This window comes from Empidonax traillii, unplaced genomic scaffold (genome assembly GCF_003031625.1).
Source record: "Empidonax traillii isolate 1590-97213 ecotype Southwest subspecies unplaced genomic scaffold, ASM303162v1 scaffold15:size5535645, whole genome shotgun sequence".
NCBI lineage: Eukaryota > Metazoa > Chordata > Aves > Passeriformes > Tyrannidae > Empidonax > Empidonax traillii.
In genome coordinates, this window is record NW_020955208.1 from 1015800 (window position 1) to 1028928 (window position 13129).

Genomic DNA, 13129 nt, shown 5'->3' on the forward strand with positions numbered 1-13129 from the left:
GGAGCTTTTTGCCATCAAACTGTTTGAATCCCCTGTGGATTCTCCACTGATTCATTAGCGCTGAGTTATTGCTGTGCTCCTCTTTCAGCAGGGACTCTAATAAAGTGGCTTTTCACTAGCCAGCCAGTTATTTTATGAAACTTTCCAGAACTGACAAGCTCAGAGACCTCATTCAGGTGTGACTGCATTTGTCTGCATACTCAGAAGAGAAAAGCAAGGACGGAAAGAATCATCTCCCCACTCCAAACATGGGCTGAATTCCAAGATCAGGTGCAGCATGGCTGCTCTCACCCTCACTTTGACACAGGAGCAGCTCTGCTTGCCTGTATGTCCCTGTATTTGATCAGGGATGTGCAGGTTTAAAGCATGGGATGCTTGGGGTGCTTCTCAGAGAAGCTTCAGCTTCTCTACCCTTTGTCTACTGCCAAAGGGGTCAGCAATACCCAAGAAAAACCACAGGCCGTCATTGATTCAGGATCTAGGATGCCCACACACAGTACCGTGCCTGGAGAAAGCATCTCCAGAGCGCCCCATGACACATTGTCTCAGCCTGCCATGTACCACAAACACCAGGAGTTTGGATCTGGCAGGGCTGGAAGTCCAGGAGGATTTCAGCAGGAGGGTGTGAGCAGGGGAGATCTGGCAAGCCCTGCCGTGGGGATGGGGCCTGTGGGGCAGGGTGCAGATTGGGAAGCTCCTTTGTACAGCTGGAGTGGGGGTACCCAGAGGGGCAGGAGGAACAAAATTATCTGGAGCAGGAGTGAGGAAGGGAGAAAAATGGAGCGAGGTCCTTGGGTACCAGGTGTCAGGATGGGGCAGGCACAGACTGTCCCCTGTACTCAGACAGAGAGTTCTGGATGTCAGGAGCTGTTGTTCCCTCTCTCCCCCACACATGACATTACATCTCTGGCTTGCCAGCACTGCCTTCCCCAGCCCCCATAAGATTAGCAAAGTGCTGAGCCTCTGCCTCACCACGGAGATTTCTACACCCTTCCAGCAAACGCATTTGCTGTGCAGGCCAGCAATTAAGCACAGAGGAGCTGCTGGGCGAAGACCCTCGGCTTCCAGGAGAAACAGTCACCTCCCCAGCACGGAGTCTAAAAGCACAGAGCGCTCCAGAAAGTTACTCAACCCCGCTCTGGAGAGAGACGTCCATCCCAGCCAGGCTGGCTGTCGTGGGGCTGAGCTCAGCAGAAAGGAGCCCTCTTGGCCCATCGCCCCCCCCCTTTCAGCCGCTGAAGTTCCTTCCCCTTAATTAGAGATGCTAAAATAACCGGGGAATCATTTTGCAGGCTACAAGGGTATGAATAAAAGATGGCAAAGTGAGGGGGAAACAATGCTCCTGTCAGCTTTCAGCCTCGGGTCTGCCCTGGCTGCGGAGAAGTGAGTGGGTCGCAGGGTCCAGCCAGGCCAGGGCTGGAGCTCATTCCTCTGCCCTCCATCACTCAGGGTCCCACTCCCGCTCCCTGGGCAGAGAACTTGGTAGATCACATGATAACCCATCCCAGCCTTTTACCCTCTGCATTTAACACAATTTGTGAATGGCAATTAAAACGTAAGTAACTCTGGGCAAGGAATGTTCTTCAAAGGAAGGAGGGGAGAAACAGGTGGGAAACAAGACACCAAACCAACTTCACTTTTTCAGGAAAAAAAGGATCTGTAATGGAGAAAAGACAACACAGACTCTGTGAGCTGAAAAACAGAAAAGGCTGAAATGTGGACAAACTCAGATTCAAGGAGAAGCCACAAAATCCTAGTGATGGAGGGTAATTAATGGTGGAACCCAGGCACCGAGTGCTGGCCCAGCCAGGCCTGCCTGTGGTCATGCCACTGGATCTGGGCACAAAAGGCATCTGCTGTCATCCCAGGCTGCTCTCAGCAGTGGGATTTGAGAGCCAAGCATCACACCCAACTTGTCTGGAGGAGAGGCAGATGGAGAGAGACAGGACAAATCTCTCCTCATACAGAAAAAAAGGAGTATCTTGCTAGCTGTTTTCCCAGTAGGAGGGTAAGAGAGGGGAGTATGAATTTTAGCAAAGCTCCTGTGAACACAAGGACCAGCACAGAATCCAGTCTCAGCCTTGGGCACCTGCTATTTTGTGCAAATCCATGTGTGGTGAGATGGGCTCAGGTCCATGTGCTGGTGAGATGTGTCTCTCGCAGAGTGTATGTTGGTTTTGGTCTGCTCACACTGGGTTCCTTTCAACTCCCTGATCTAAACCATATATAACAGATCCAGACCGTGCTGGGTGGACAAAGAGAGGAGATGAAGCCACAGAAAGCTGTGCCATGGTGGCACAGAGAGCAGCCATGCAGGAATGAGAGCTTTGGTACCCCATGGGGCTGGGGCTCCACCTCTGCCTACCTCAAACTTCTCTGGACCCACCAGGATGGAGAGAATGAGCTGGGACAGGTCTCTTGTAGGTCATCAAATGGCCATGGAACGACTTGAAGGCCTTTGGAGGAAGGATAGAGGTTATGGGGGAAACAACAGGAGAGGTAAATGCAGCTTTGCTCAGAAGTCAGAGAGTTGTGTCCACCTCTGTCCCTGGGGATCGCTTTGGGGTGACCCTGCTCTCTCTTTGTCAGCAGACAAAAGATGGGGCATGCCAAGCAACTGGGATTTGAAAAGCCAGGGAGTGGACTCTGTCCCACTGGGGGCCTCACGCCCAGCCTGGTCCTACAAAGAGGGAGGTGGGAATGAATAAGGCCAAAATCTGACTCGCTTCTGCAGCCCCATCTTCATCAGCCTCCCACACCTGAGACCACGCAGGGAACAAGAGTCACTGCTGCTGGTTCACCTCTGCTGCTGTTTCTCTGCTCTGTCCCATCTCCTTGGGCAACGCCACACCAAGTCTGGGCCTCTGCACCAGGGTCATCAGCAAGTTGGCCAAAGCCACGGATGATCTCTCCATCCCTCATTCCCCAGCTCCTAACCCACAGTGGAGATAGGTGGCTGCCATGCCCAGGCAGCAGCACTCACCCCGACCCCATGGAAGCCAGAGGGGCCCGGCTGGGCTGGACTTGGGGGACAGAAATGCAGCCGCCCGCATTTATTTTGCCTAACAACAGTGATCCCTCTGTATATTTTCATTCTGTTTTCCTAGGCTCAGCTGCCTCCTCAATGAAATGTTTCCAAAGCAGCCTGGCTTGGCAGCACGCCAGCCCCGGCTGCCAGATGAATGGGCGGAGGAGGAGGGATCCATTCCTCTTCTTGACACAGCATCGCTGCACAAGAGGCCTCTGTTGACATTAGGACTGGCTGTTCCCCCTCTCCCGAGAGGATCTGCCCGGCCCTCGGTAGGAGCAGCACACGGGGCCAAAGCTGCATGTGATGTCAAACTGGCATCTCTCCTCCTCCAGAGTGGTGGCACAGCCACAGGTAACGGGGTACCACGGTGCACCCTCCCCTGGAGTGGTGGCACAGCCACGGACACCAGAGTGCCAAGCACCACCAGGACCTGAAGTCAGCCCTAGTTTCTTGGCCCTGGACCCCTGAGCTGAGCCAGCCCCCTCAAAAGGTGAGGATTCCTTGGGGCTACATGACTGCTAATACCATCACTCTCCAAGACATCAGTGATGCAGAAAGCCTGTTACCTCCCCCAAAACACCTCTCCTCCACCCCACCAGGAGCAAAGCTCTCCCTTAGCATCGCAGGACTGCAGACACTGACACAGAATTTGCAGAGTTCCAGGTCTCTGGCGTCTTTCAGGGCAGAGTAATGCCACAGGGGTCCCAAGCATGCCCAAACCCTTCCGATCTTTGGACAATAATATATGGAGCAGCATCAGCTTTACCCTAAACCCTTGCTGTTAACTCAGTCATGTAGGACTTCACCCAAAGTGTCACAGATCTTTCCCACACCTCAATTTGTCTACTCAAAGCAAAATGCTAACCCAGGCCTTCAGGGCTGGAAATTCGCCTGCTGGGAGGTGACCAAATGGTAGCAGTTGCACTGGACTACACACCCAGCACCAGATGGGATCCCTCAGCAAGGGAATGCAAATCCACGTATGCCCCACTCATCACCCTTCACCTCTTTGCCAGGGACACCTCTAGGAGCTGAGCAAGGAAAGGATGTGGAATTTAACACAAGCGAAGTGCTGATGCAACATCAGAAGGCAAAAGAAAGAGATAAAACCATCAGCATCCTGCCAGTCTGCACCCCTTCCCCCTGACTGGTTCCTCTGGCATCTCCTGCTGGTGGCCAGCACCCAGCTGAGGCGAGGCAAGGACCAGAGGCTGGACTGAGCAGCACCCAGCAGCATGCCACAGGGACACAGCCTGCTCCTACCAGCCTTGGTGGGGAGAGGGCTGTGCCTGGATCTGGTGGAAAAGAGGCCAACCACGCATCGATAAGATGAATTAGTTGTCTCAGCAGCACCGGCAAAATGAGCGAGAGGAGCGGAGCCCGTGAGGCCCGGCCTGCTTTGTTTCAATTACAGCAGCTGCCAGAAGAAAAAGATAACCTCAATATTGATGGCAGGAGCAGCAGACAGAGGTGCCCTTGCAGGCTACTGGAAGCAGGTAGAGGAGGAAGGGGGAGGAGAGATGGAGGAGGGAGAGCAGAGTCTCAGTCAGTAGTCCACGGGAGAGCCTGGTTGGCTCCCCCAGACTGGTGAGAAAGACCCTTCTGTTCCCATAACCCTCGTCCCCACGAAGAACAGCATCTCTCCACCCTGGTTCTTGTCCCAGTCACTGGGCAGAGCATTCTGCAGCAGAGGTAGGCTGGTGGGGTGCAGAAATCCAGCTCAGAGCATCAGCAGCAGGACACACACCATGCATGGCACCACATAATGCTGAGGAGAAAAACATGTCTTTGCTCCCTGCTCAGGCTGTGGGGCCTGGAAAGGAGGTGAGCAGCTCAGGGAAGGCATTGAGTGGGGCTGTGTGGGATGTAAATCACGGCCAGCTGCTGCATCTCAGTGTCTCCATTCAGCCCTGTGTCCCTCCCTGTGCCCAGAGCACAGACCAGCACCGAGCAAGACCCCCGCCTTCCCTGGGCCCGCCAGAGGCCAGACTGAGCAGTGGCCACTTCACAGAGGTTTTATTTGTACTTGGGATATCCGCGTCGCCCTCCCACCTCGCTTCCCTCCAGGAGAGACCCCAGGATCCTCACCCCGTCCTCCCAGGGCTGTGGGCCCTTCCACACAGCCCCTGGGTCTCCAAGAGGGGACAAGGCCACCATCTTGCGGCCACCCACCACCACTGCACATACCCGTGTGCACGGTCTGAGGGGTCCCCAGGATGTGACAGCTACGGGGGCACGGGGTTTGGACCACGGGGAGCTGCGACATCCCACCACTTCTCGTGCACCCCTGGGACCATTGTCCTGCGGGGCACACACTGTCCCTCGCCTTGCTCCCTGGCCAGAACACCCAGGGGTGCCAGGACACGCAGGAGTGTTGGGATGGGCAGAGGGTGCTAGCAGTGCTGCTTCCATCCCAGCTCTGGTCCCTCCATCCCTGCCCTGCTGCTCTAGGCAGTGTCAGCCAGCAGTGACCAGGGACCTCCTGGTTTGCACAGCAGGCTTCATTGAGCATGGAGAGGCAGGCAGCAGCAGAGGAAGGCTCAGAACCGAGCCCTGAGGTGGAAAATGCAGCACTGAGCAGTGTCCAAGGGAGATTTCCATCCCTGTCACAGGGTGGGAGTGCGACCCACATGGGGGATGCTGGAGGCAGTTGTTGTACCAGTGCTGCTGGTGACCAGCAGCCCAAAGCAAGTCCTTCCATGCCTCTGTGAAGTGAGTTGGGGTGTTCTGCACGCTACTGGGTTCTTCTGTAAGGCTGCCCAGCCTGGCTTAGTGCTCATTCCCTTCCTTCTGCTTCTTCCCCTCGTGGTGGAGATGATCATGGTCTCCATGGTGGTGATGCGGATGGGCAGCAGGTTCGTGGTCCCCACTTGGGTTTGTGGCTCTCTCATTGCTGACCTCATGGTGGTGATGAGGATGGAGGGGCTTGTGCTGGTGGACGGGGGCCTCTGACTCCTTCCCTTCGTGTTCGGGAAGTGGGTTCGGGGTTACAGGGACCTCCATGGTACTGTTAGCCTGAGGAAAGTAACACAAGGACGGGTGTGGAATGTGAATGCCCACAGAGCCCTGGGAGCACAGCTGGGATGAAGGCAGAGCAGCATGCGTCATACAGAAAGCAGAGCAAAGCCTCCCCAGCCCTGGCCCAGGACACAGAGAGGACAGGAGAGGCTGGAGCACACAAAGTGCACAAGCCTCTGTACCCGAATCCCTTGGCTCAAGCTGTCAGCAACCCAGAGAAAAGGGACTTTGCATTTAATATTTCTGGATGGATTTTTCTCCTAGGAAGTGACTAATCGCCTGCTGAGCTCAGAGCTATGTCCTTTTCTTTGCTCTGAGCTTGCCACCTCTGCATGCACTGCCTGCCCCTTTCTTATATGAGAACAGTCCTAGTTAGTTTTCCCAGACCTGGGCTATGACCCCTTCAGTCCATTCCTTCTCAGTCTGAAAGCTCTGACCTATTTAAGAGCCCTTATTCCAGACCCTTCGCCACCTTCCCTCTCAACCACTGCCAAGGGCAGCTGCCAACCCCAGAGCCTGTCCCCGACATGGAGATAACACTGTTTTTCCTGGTGTGCAATGCCAGAGGAAGGAAGGAATCCCAGTTCCAGTGAGCACCCCTGCTCTTACCTCCTGGGTAGTGTTGGGGTAGAGGGAGCAGTTGCCGCAGAAGTCCTTGCTGTGGGTGAAGCGGATGGCTGACTCCACGTAGGGGAAGTGGAGGAAGCTGAAGGGCAGCTGGATGTGGAAAGCCAGGCGGCCGCACCTGAGGGGAGAAGCCACAGCCTGGCTCAAGATGGGGTTTTGGGGTCCCCTCAGCTCGGCCATGGGGGTAGATTTTGGAAGCCCACCAAGCGCTCTGCAACCCCCAGAAAAGCCTCAGGCGAGTCGGGGGCCACTCACCGGTCATAGACAAGGAAGTCGTCCTTGTCGCCCCCCAGGACCTGCCAGACGTCGGGATCCTCTGGCTCGGGCTGTAGGACGGGGACGCCGGGCGGGGCGTGGCGCTGCAGCTCCCCCAACATGGCACGGGACAGCGGCGCCTTCTCGTTGACGATCATGTAGCGGGTGTCAGCCATGCCCTGCCGGGCCAGCCGCTCCTGCAGGCCCCCGAGGCTGCGGGAAGGAGGCGATGGGATGGGGTACCAGGGCGGGGGGGGGCCACAGAGACCCCCTTGAGGTGGCGGAGCTTGGCTTGGGGCAGGGAGCCAGGCTCACCTGTGGGCCTGCCTCAGGCAGAAGTGTCAGCTGGCCTTCAGCAGAGCCACCACGGTCACCTGCCCTGCCGCCCCCTCCATGGGGCTCGAGCCGTTGATGCTCCACGCCGGTGCCTCCTGGCAGATCCGGCTGCTGTTGGCCACCCCCTCAGAGGCCGAGGCCAGCCCCAGCCAGGTGGCCAGGGCCAGCACCAGCAGCCCCATGCTGGACCCTGGGCCCTGGCAGGGTGACACGGGGTGTTATTCTCCTCCCAGATCCACTGCAACCCCAAACTATCTCCCTGCACACCCCTCCAGGGCAGACAAGGATTGGTGGGCAGTGTTGGGGTGGTCCCAGTACAGCACTGGGAGCCAGGAACCCCTACTCTGGGGGGGCAAGGAGAGGGAGATGAGGTGGTAGATGGAGTGCCCAGCTCTCAACAAGCACAGCAGCCTTGCTGCGTCTCTTGTGGGCACCCACTGTCACAGCACCCTGTTCTTCCCCAGCAGTGAGACACCCCCTCCACATGACAGGAGGTGAAGGTGCTGCTCCTTCCATGGGCCTTGTCCACCTCCCTGATGCCACAAAACAAACCCAGCCCCAGACAGAGGTCTGCCTTTTCCCCAGAGGGGAGCAGGGATGCAGCCCTCATCGTCTCGGCTACCAGTGAGGAGTCACTGGGACAGGAATGGTTTCACCTTCAGGTCACCTTGAGAGTCCTTGATGCCCCATGAAGCGTTTTGGGGGTACATAGGGTCTTTAAAGCCCTTGCCTCCGAACATTTGCCTGAAGTCCCTGCTTCTCACAGCCCCCTCCTAACCATGCCAACCCCAAGATAAACCCCATCTCTCTGGCATCCAGCAGGTTTAATGGCCCGGGAAGGATATGGGACTGGGGGGATGATCTGGGGAAGGAACTGCAGGGTCTGGTCAGGATGGAAGTGCTCCCAATCCCCAGCCCCCTCCCCGACAAGAAGAAGCCCTCAATACCGCACTTCTCCTCGCTGCCGTCCTCCCTCGCTCCGGGTCCCAGCAGCTTTCAGCAACTTCCAGCTGGCCCTGGTCTCCCTTTTATCTCTTGTCCACTCTCCCCGCCCAGGAGGGAGGAGAAGAGCCTGGCTGGAACAGGGACTGCTCCCCGGCCACCACCGCCTGCCTCGAGGGGATGGCAACAAGGCAGGCACTGTCCCCTCAGTGCCACGTGGCTTCGGGGTCCTGCTGCCACAGCCCAGCCCGTGCCACGCTGGGGCAAAGCGGTGCCTGGTGCTGGGCTGGCACAGAGGGTGACAGTGTCGCAGTGCCGCAGGGAAAACACAGGCACAGCCACTCAAAACCACCCCACAGGCACAGGAGGGCTGGGGGCACTGCCAAGGGCACTGCTTGCACCAAAGGGTTGTAGGACTGTGGGGTAACACTGAACAGTACCATCCATGCACAAAGTCCCAGGGGAGTCACCCTGCAGCCAAAAAGATGGGTGCCTGTCTCACACCCTGGGGTGCTGCAGCTCCCTGCTCTGCACGGCGTCACCCCAAAGGCCGTGCTGTTCTGTTGTGTGGCCCCACAGCCATCCCACAGTGTCCCATCCCATGCCTCCTGTCCAGCCCCACACCAGTGGAGCTGTGGTGGTGTGAGGAGTCGGTGCTCCCTTGGGAAATCACAGCAACGCTGGATTCCACCCCCCAACCAAACAAGAGGAGCTCACCACTCTGGGAGCACACGGACATCTCTGCAAATATTTGAGCAGTTTATTGTACCTGGGCTCTGTACAAAAACATGATAAGGCAGGGAAGGGCAGCAGCCACAGTCACAGAGAGGGCAGAACATGATCCCAGGCACATGAAGAGGGCCGATTGGTCCGAAAACAGCCACGAGTAGCAGGGAGAGCGAGGATCACTGCTGAGGGGCTGGAGGAGCTCAGGGACGCCTGCAAAGGCGTGGAGCCATGGGTTGGGATCAGGGAGCAGGCGGAGCTGCCTGGAGCAGCCCCATCTCATGACTGACACCGAACCTTCCGCAGAGCTCTCACCCCCACCCACCCACAATCTGCTTCCTTAAGTCCCACCGGGTACCCCGGGCACCGTGAAACGCCTAGCACTGAGCGCGGGCACTACATATTGGGGTTGAATTCGGGCTGGCAGCAAAGACACGAGCTGTATCCCAGGGACCCCCAAGCACCACCGGGCAGCCGGCTCTCTCCTCCCTCGGCTCACCCCGAGCCGCCGTGCCCGCGCTCGTAAATTTGGGCAGCTTTTCGCCCTACAAGCACCGCCCGGCCCCGCAGGGCTCCGTGGGAACTGCGGCACCCGCAGCGTGCGGCGTCCCCGGCGTTCCCCGCGGCCCAGGACGGCCGATCCCGCCCGCCGGGAAAATTCCCCGGAGCTCCCGCAGACTCCCTGGCACCGCCACCCCCGCGCCTGTGCCCGTCCCACCGTGCCCGGGGCATGCCGGGGAGGAGCGAATGAACCTCCTCCCCCCGGGGCCGGCCCTGCCCGCCATCCCCTTCGCCCGCAGCCTTGACCGCGGTGAGCGCGGCCCCGGGGGCGCGGGGGAGGGACGGGACGGGACGGGACGGGACGGGACGGGACGGGACGGGGCGGGGCGGGCGGGAGAGGGGGCGGTGGGAGCGGAGCGGGAGCCGTGCTGATCCCGCAGGGGGAAGGAGGGATGGAAGGAAGGAACGCCGGCTCCTGCCCACGTGCTCAGCGGGGCCCCGGCATGGTCTCGCCTCCCTGCGCGGGTCTCAGCCGGGCCCCTGCTCAGCCCTGTGCCCTGGGAGCAGGGAGAGCTCGGGGTGCTCAGCCCCTTCCAGGGGCAGGTGTGTGTGTGTGTGTGTGTTCCCCCAGCCCACTGCACTCCTGTGCGCTCGGGCCGGGCTGGCTCGTGCATGGGTCAGGAAGCCTCAGTGGGATGCTCTGGAGAGGGGATGCTGCTTGTTTTTTCGGACAGATTTTTTTGCCTCTTTCAGTGTCGCAGGCATGTGGCTGGGTGGGGAGGGAGGTCACTTTTCCCGAAGTGTCCCTCCTCTGCCCCCACAGGGCAAGGTCATTGTCCCCAGCCTGCTGCAGGGAGCGTGGTAGCTCCACGCTGTTTCTGTTGGGGAGGGAAAGGGCACATCAACCTGTAACCCCCACATTCGTGAGAAACCCCTGGCAAGCGCTGGGACAGCACAGAAGCCTTTTAGCTGTAACTAGTGTGTTGCTCTATGTTTACCAGTCCAACCTCCGTGTTCCTGGAACAGGACATTCTCTCCCACAACCCTTGTCCCCATAATCTTGCCTACACGTACAGCACGCCTCCCACACTGGGATTCCCTGCTGACCTCCCTGTGGCACTCCCAAGGGACACATGGCTCCACAGGGGGCTGCAGCCAGGGCTCAGGGGTTTTTCTCCTCAGGGACTCCAGGCACGGGGCAGGGCAGCAGAGTGAAGGGGTGGTGGGGTGGCTCCTTGGGCAGCTCTTCACAGCTGCTCCTGAAGGTGGGTGCAAATTGGCTTGTGAGACCACTTATTTAAATATACACATTTGAGGGGTGCAGGTTTACACACGTGTGCACCTGTGCACGCAGATGCACGTGGGCTCTGTGCAAGATGGGGGAATGGCTTCTTCCCATGGCCAGCAAGCAACCCCTGACCCCCTGCGTCCTCCCCGCAGCCTGCCCAGCCATGGCAGCCTCGCTGAGCCGCCCCTGCTTCATCTCCCTCCACCTGCCCTACAGGCAGGGCTGGGCCCAGCACCTGGCCAACACCTTTCGCTTCCAGCCCGTGGCCGTGCGGGAGACATCGCGGGTCCGGCAGGTGGCCTTGCGACGGGGATCCGCCGTCTTCCTCGTCAACGAGCGCCTGGCACCGGGGTCTGCCAGCTCCTCCTCCCGGGAGTTCCTCTACGACACAGACCCCCGGCCCGCCTTGGGCACAGCCTCCAATGTCTGCTTTGAGGTGGACGATGTGCTGGGGCTCTGCGAGCGGCTGCAGAGCCAGGGATGCTCCTTGCTGGTGCCCCCCACGGAGCTGAGGGATGACGGCGGTTCTGTCACCTACGGGGTGGTGAGCTCCGTCGTGGGCAACGTCAGCCATACCCTTTTGGACCGATCTCGCTACCAGGGACCCTTCCTGCCTGGCTTCCAGCCCATCCAAGGAGCCCCCTCAGCCACGGGGGACGGGATCGAGATCTCCCACTTTGATCACATCACATACGTCTGTCCCCGGGGCGGCGCCCGGGCGGCTCTGGACTGGTACCAGCGCTGCTTCGGCTTCCACCGCTTCCTGCTGAACCCGCAGGAGAGCCCGGCCGAGGGATACGTGCTGGGGGGCCACGGGGTGGGCATGGTGCTCCTCGCGCTGCAGAGCGCCCGGGGCAGCCCGGCACACGGCTGCAAGCTGGTCTTGGCCGAGTCCCTCTCGCAGAACGGCACCAACCAAGTCGACACGTTCCTGGAGCAGCACGGCGGGGCTGGGATCCAGCACGTCGGCCTCTGCACCACCGACATCGTCACCACGACCAGGGCTCTGCAGCAGCAGGGCGTGCGGTTCTTCACGCCCCCCGCCACCTATTACAGCCAGGGGGGCAAAGCCGAGGAGATCCGGGGGGCCGGGCAGGACCCCCACACGCTGGCAGAGCTTGGCATCCTCCTGGACACCACGGTGCCTGGGGACAAGGGTCAGCCGGGGAATGATGCCACAGAGAGCCCTTCTCAGGAGTATTTGATGCAGATCTTCACCCATCCCATCTTCTCCGAGGAGACCTTCTTCCTGGAGCTCATTGACCGTCGGGGAGCGCCGGGCTTCGGGGAAGGCAACATACGGGCTCTGTGGAAAGCTGTGGAGGTCTACATGGACCAGCAGCAGTAGTGGCAGCGCTGCCCTCCTCCATCCTCAGTTCCCCGTCCCCTCCAGTCCGACCCTGGGGGCACTGCACCAATGTGGAGATCACAGTGTGTGCCTGTGGCGTGGCCCAGGTGGGCAGGGACCAAGGAAGCACTCCAGGCCAACCCAGAGCCAACTCAGCGTGGGAGAAAAACCCTCAGGGCCAAGTCCAGCAGGGCTCTGAGCGTCCCCCAGGATGGAGGGTGATTTTTCTCCCTCCCTGGGTTCCCAGTTGTTTATCAACCTCACAAGAACTTTCTGCCTTAATTTATTGAGACTTGAGCCTGCAGCAGGGCCAAGAGCAGTGCTGGCCCAGCAACACCCCCAGCTGTGGAGGAATGAAGGGCTGCCAGAGGGGAGTGGATAAGCCTGAGGCCATGGACAGACTGCTCACCAATGGTTACCACCCAGAGCATGGCCAGCCCCTCTGTGGGGCGAGTGGTGGCCTCTTGGTCCTCCCAATTAAAGAATTAACTTGCAAGCACTGCTTTGAGTTCTTAATCCTCCCATTTACAGTGTACTGAGTGCCAGGCAAGGATGAGAGGGCCATTTCCATCCCTCAAGGCAGGCTGTCCCGACTCCTGCAGTCCCTAAATTAAGGTCATTGGCCCTTGCACCCCACCAGGACTGTCCCTTGTCCCTGCCAGCCCCCAGGCTTGTGCCTTTGCAAGGGTTCATCACAGTCAGGGCAAACCTCAGCAAGAAAAAAAAAGAAGGGTGAAACCCTACAAAAAGCCCTGGGGACAGTTGTTTGGCCTGTGTAGGAGCAGCCTATGGGCAGGAGCAGCACAGCCCTCAAGAGTCTGATGCCTGCCCTCACAGGAGGAATGCTCTGGGTTCCCTGTTTGGGTCACTAGCAGTTAATGCTCAGCCAAGGGGCTCTTGGATGCATGAACAAAGACATCCCTGCTGTCTCCAGCCCAAATGCAGGGATCCTGCTGGCTATCCTCACATTCCACCACAGGCTGCCTGACACCCCCAGGTTAGCACAGCGCAACAGAAAGTCATGTAGAAAACCCCCCCACACTTAGGATTTATTATT

The 13129-nt window shown here is 59.0% G+C and overlaps 2 protein-coding genes across 3 annotated transcripts; one reads left to right on the forward strand and one right to left on the reverse strand.

The window, feature by feature from the left end:
- Positions 1-5032: 5032 nt before the first annotated feature.
- On the reverse strand, positions 5033-8326 carry LOC114062029 (selenoprotein Pb-like). 2 transcript variants are annotated; one of them, XM_027893057.1, is made up of 5 exons: positions 8220-8326; positions 7247-7464; positions 6932-7144; positions 6659-6794; positions 5033-6046 (listed from the first exon to the last, which is right to left on the reverse strand). In XM_027893057.1, exons 2-5 carry the CDS (start codon positions 7447-7449, stop codon positions 5801-5803), a joined length of 798 nt encoding a protein of 265 aa, XP_027748858.1. In that variant the 5' UTR covers positions 7450-7464; positions 8220-8326; the 3' UTR covers positions 5033-5800. The 2 variants fall into 2 exon arrangements, with proteins under 2 accessions (XP_027748858.1, XP_027748848.1); XM_027893047.1 differs by having other exon boundaries at positions 8215-8319.
- Positions 8327-9711: 1385 nt separating this feature from the next.
- On the forward strand, positions 9712-12562 carry HPDL (4-hydroxyphenylpyruvate dioxygenase like). The gene is made up of 2 exons (XM_027893094.1): positions 9712-9746; positions 10877-12562. Exon 2 carries the CDS (start codon positions 10888-10890, stop codon positions 12070-12072), a length of 1185 nt encoding a protein of 394 aa, XP_027748895.1. The 5' UTR covers positions 9712-9746; positions 10877-10887; the 3' UTR covers positions 12073-12562.
- The last annotated feature ends 567 nt before the right edge of the window (positions 12563-13129 follow it).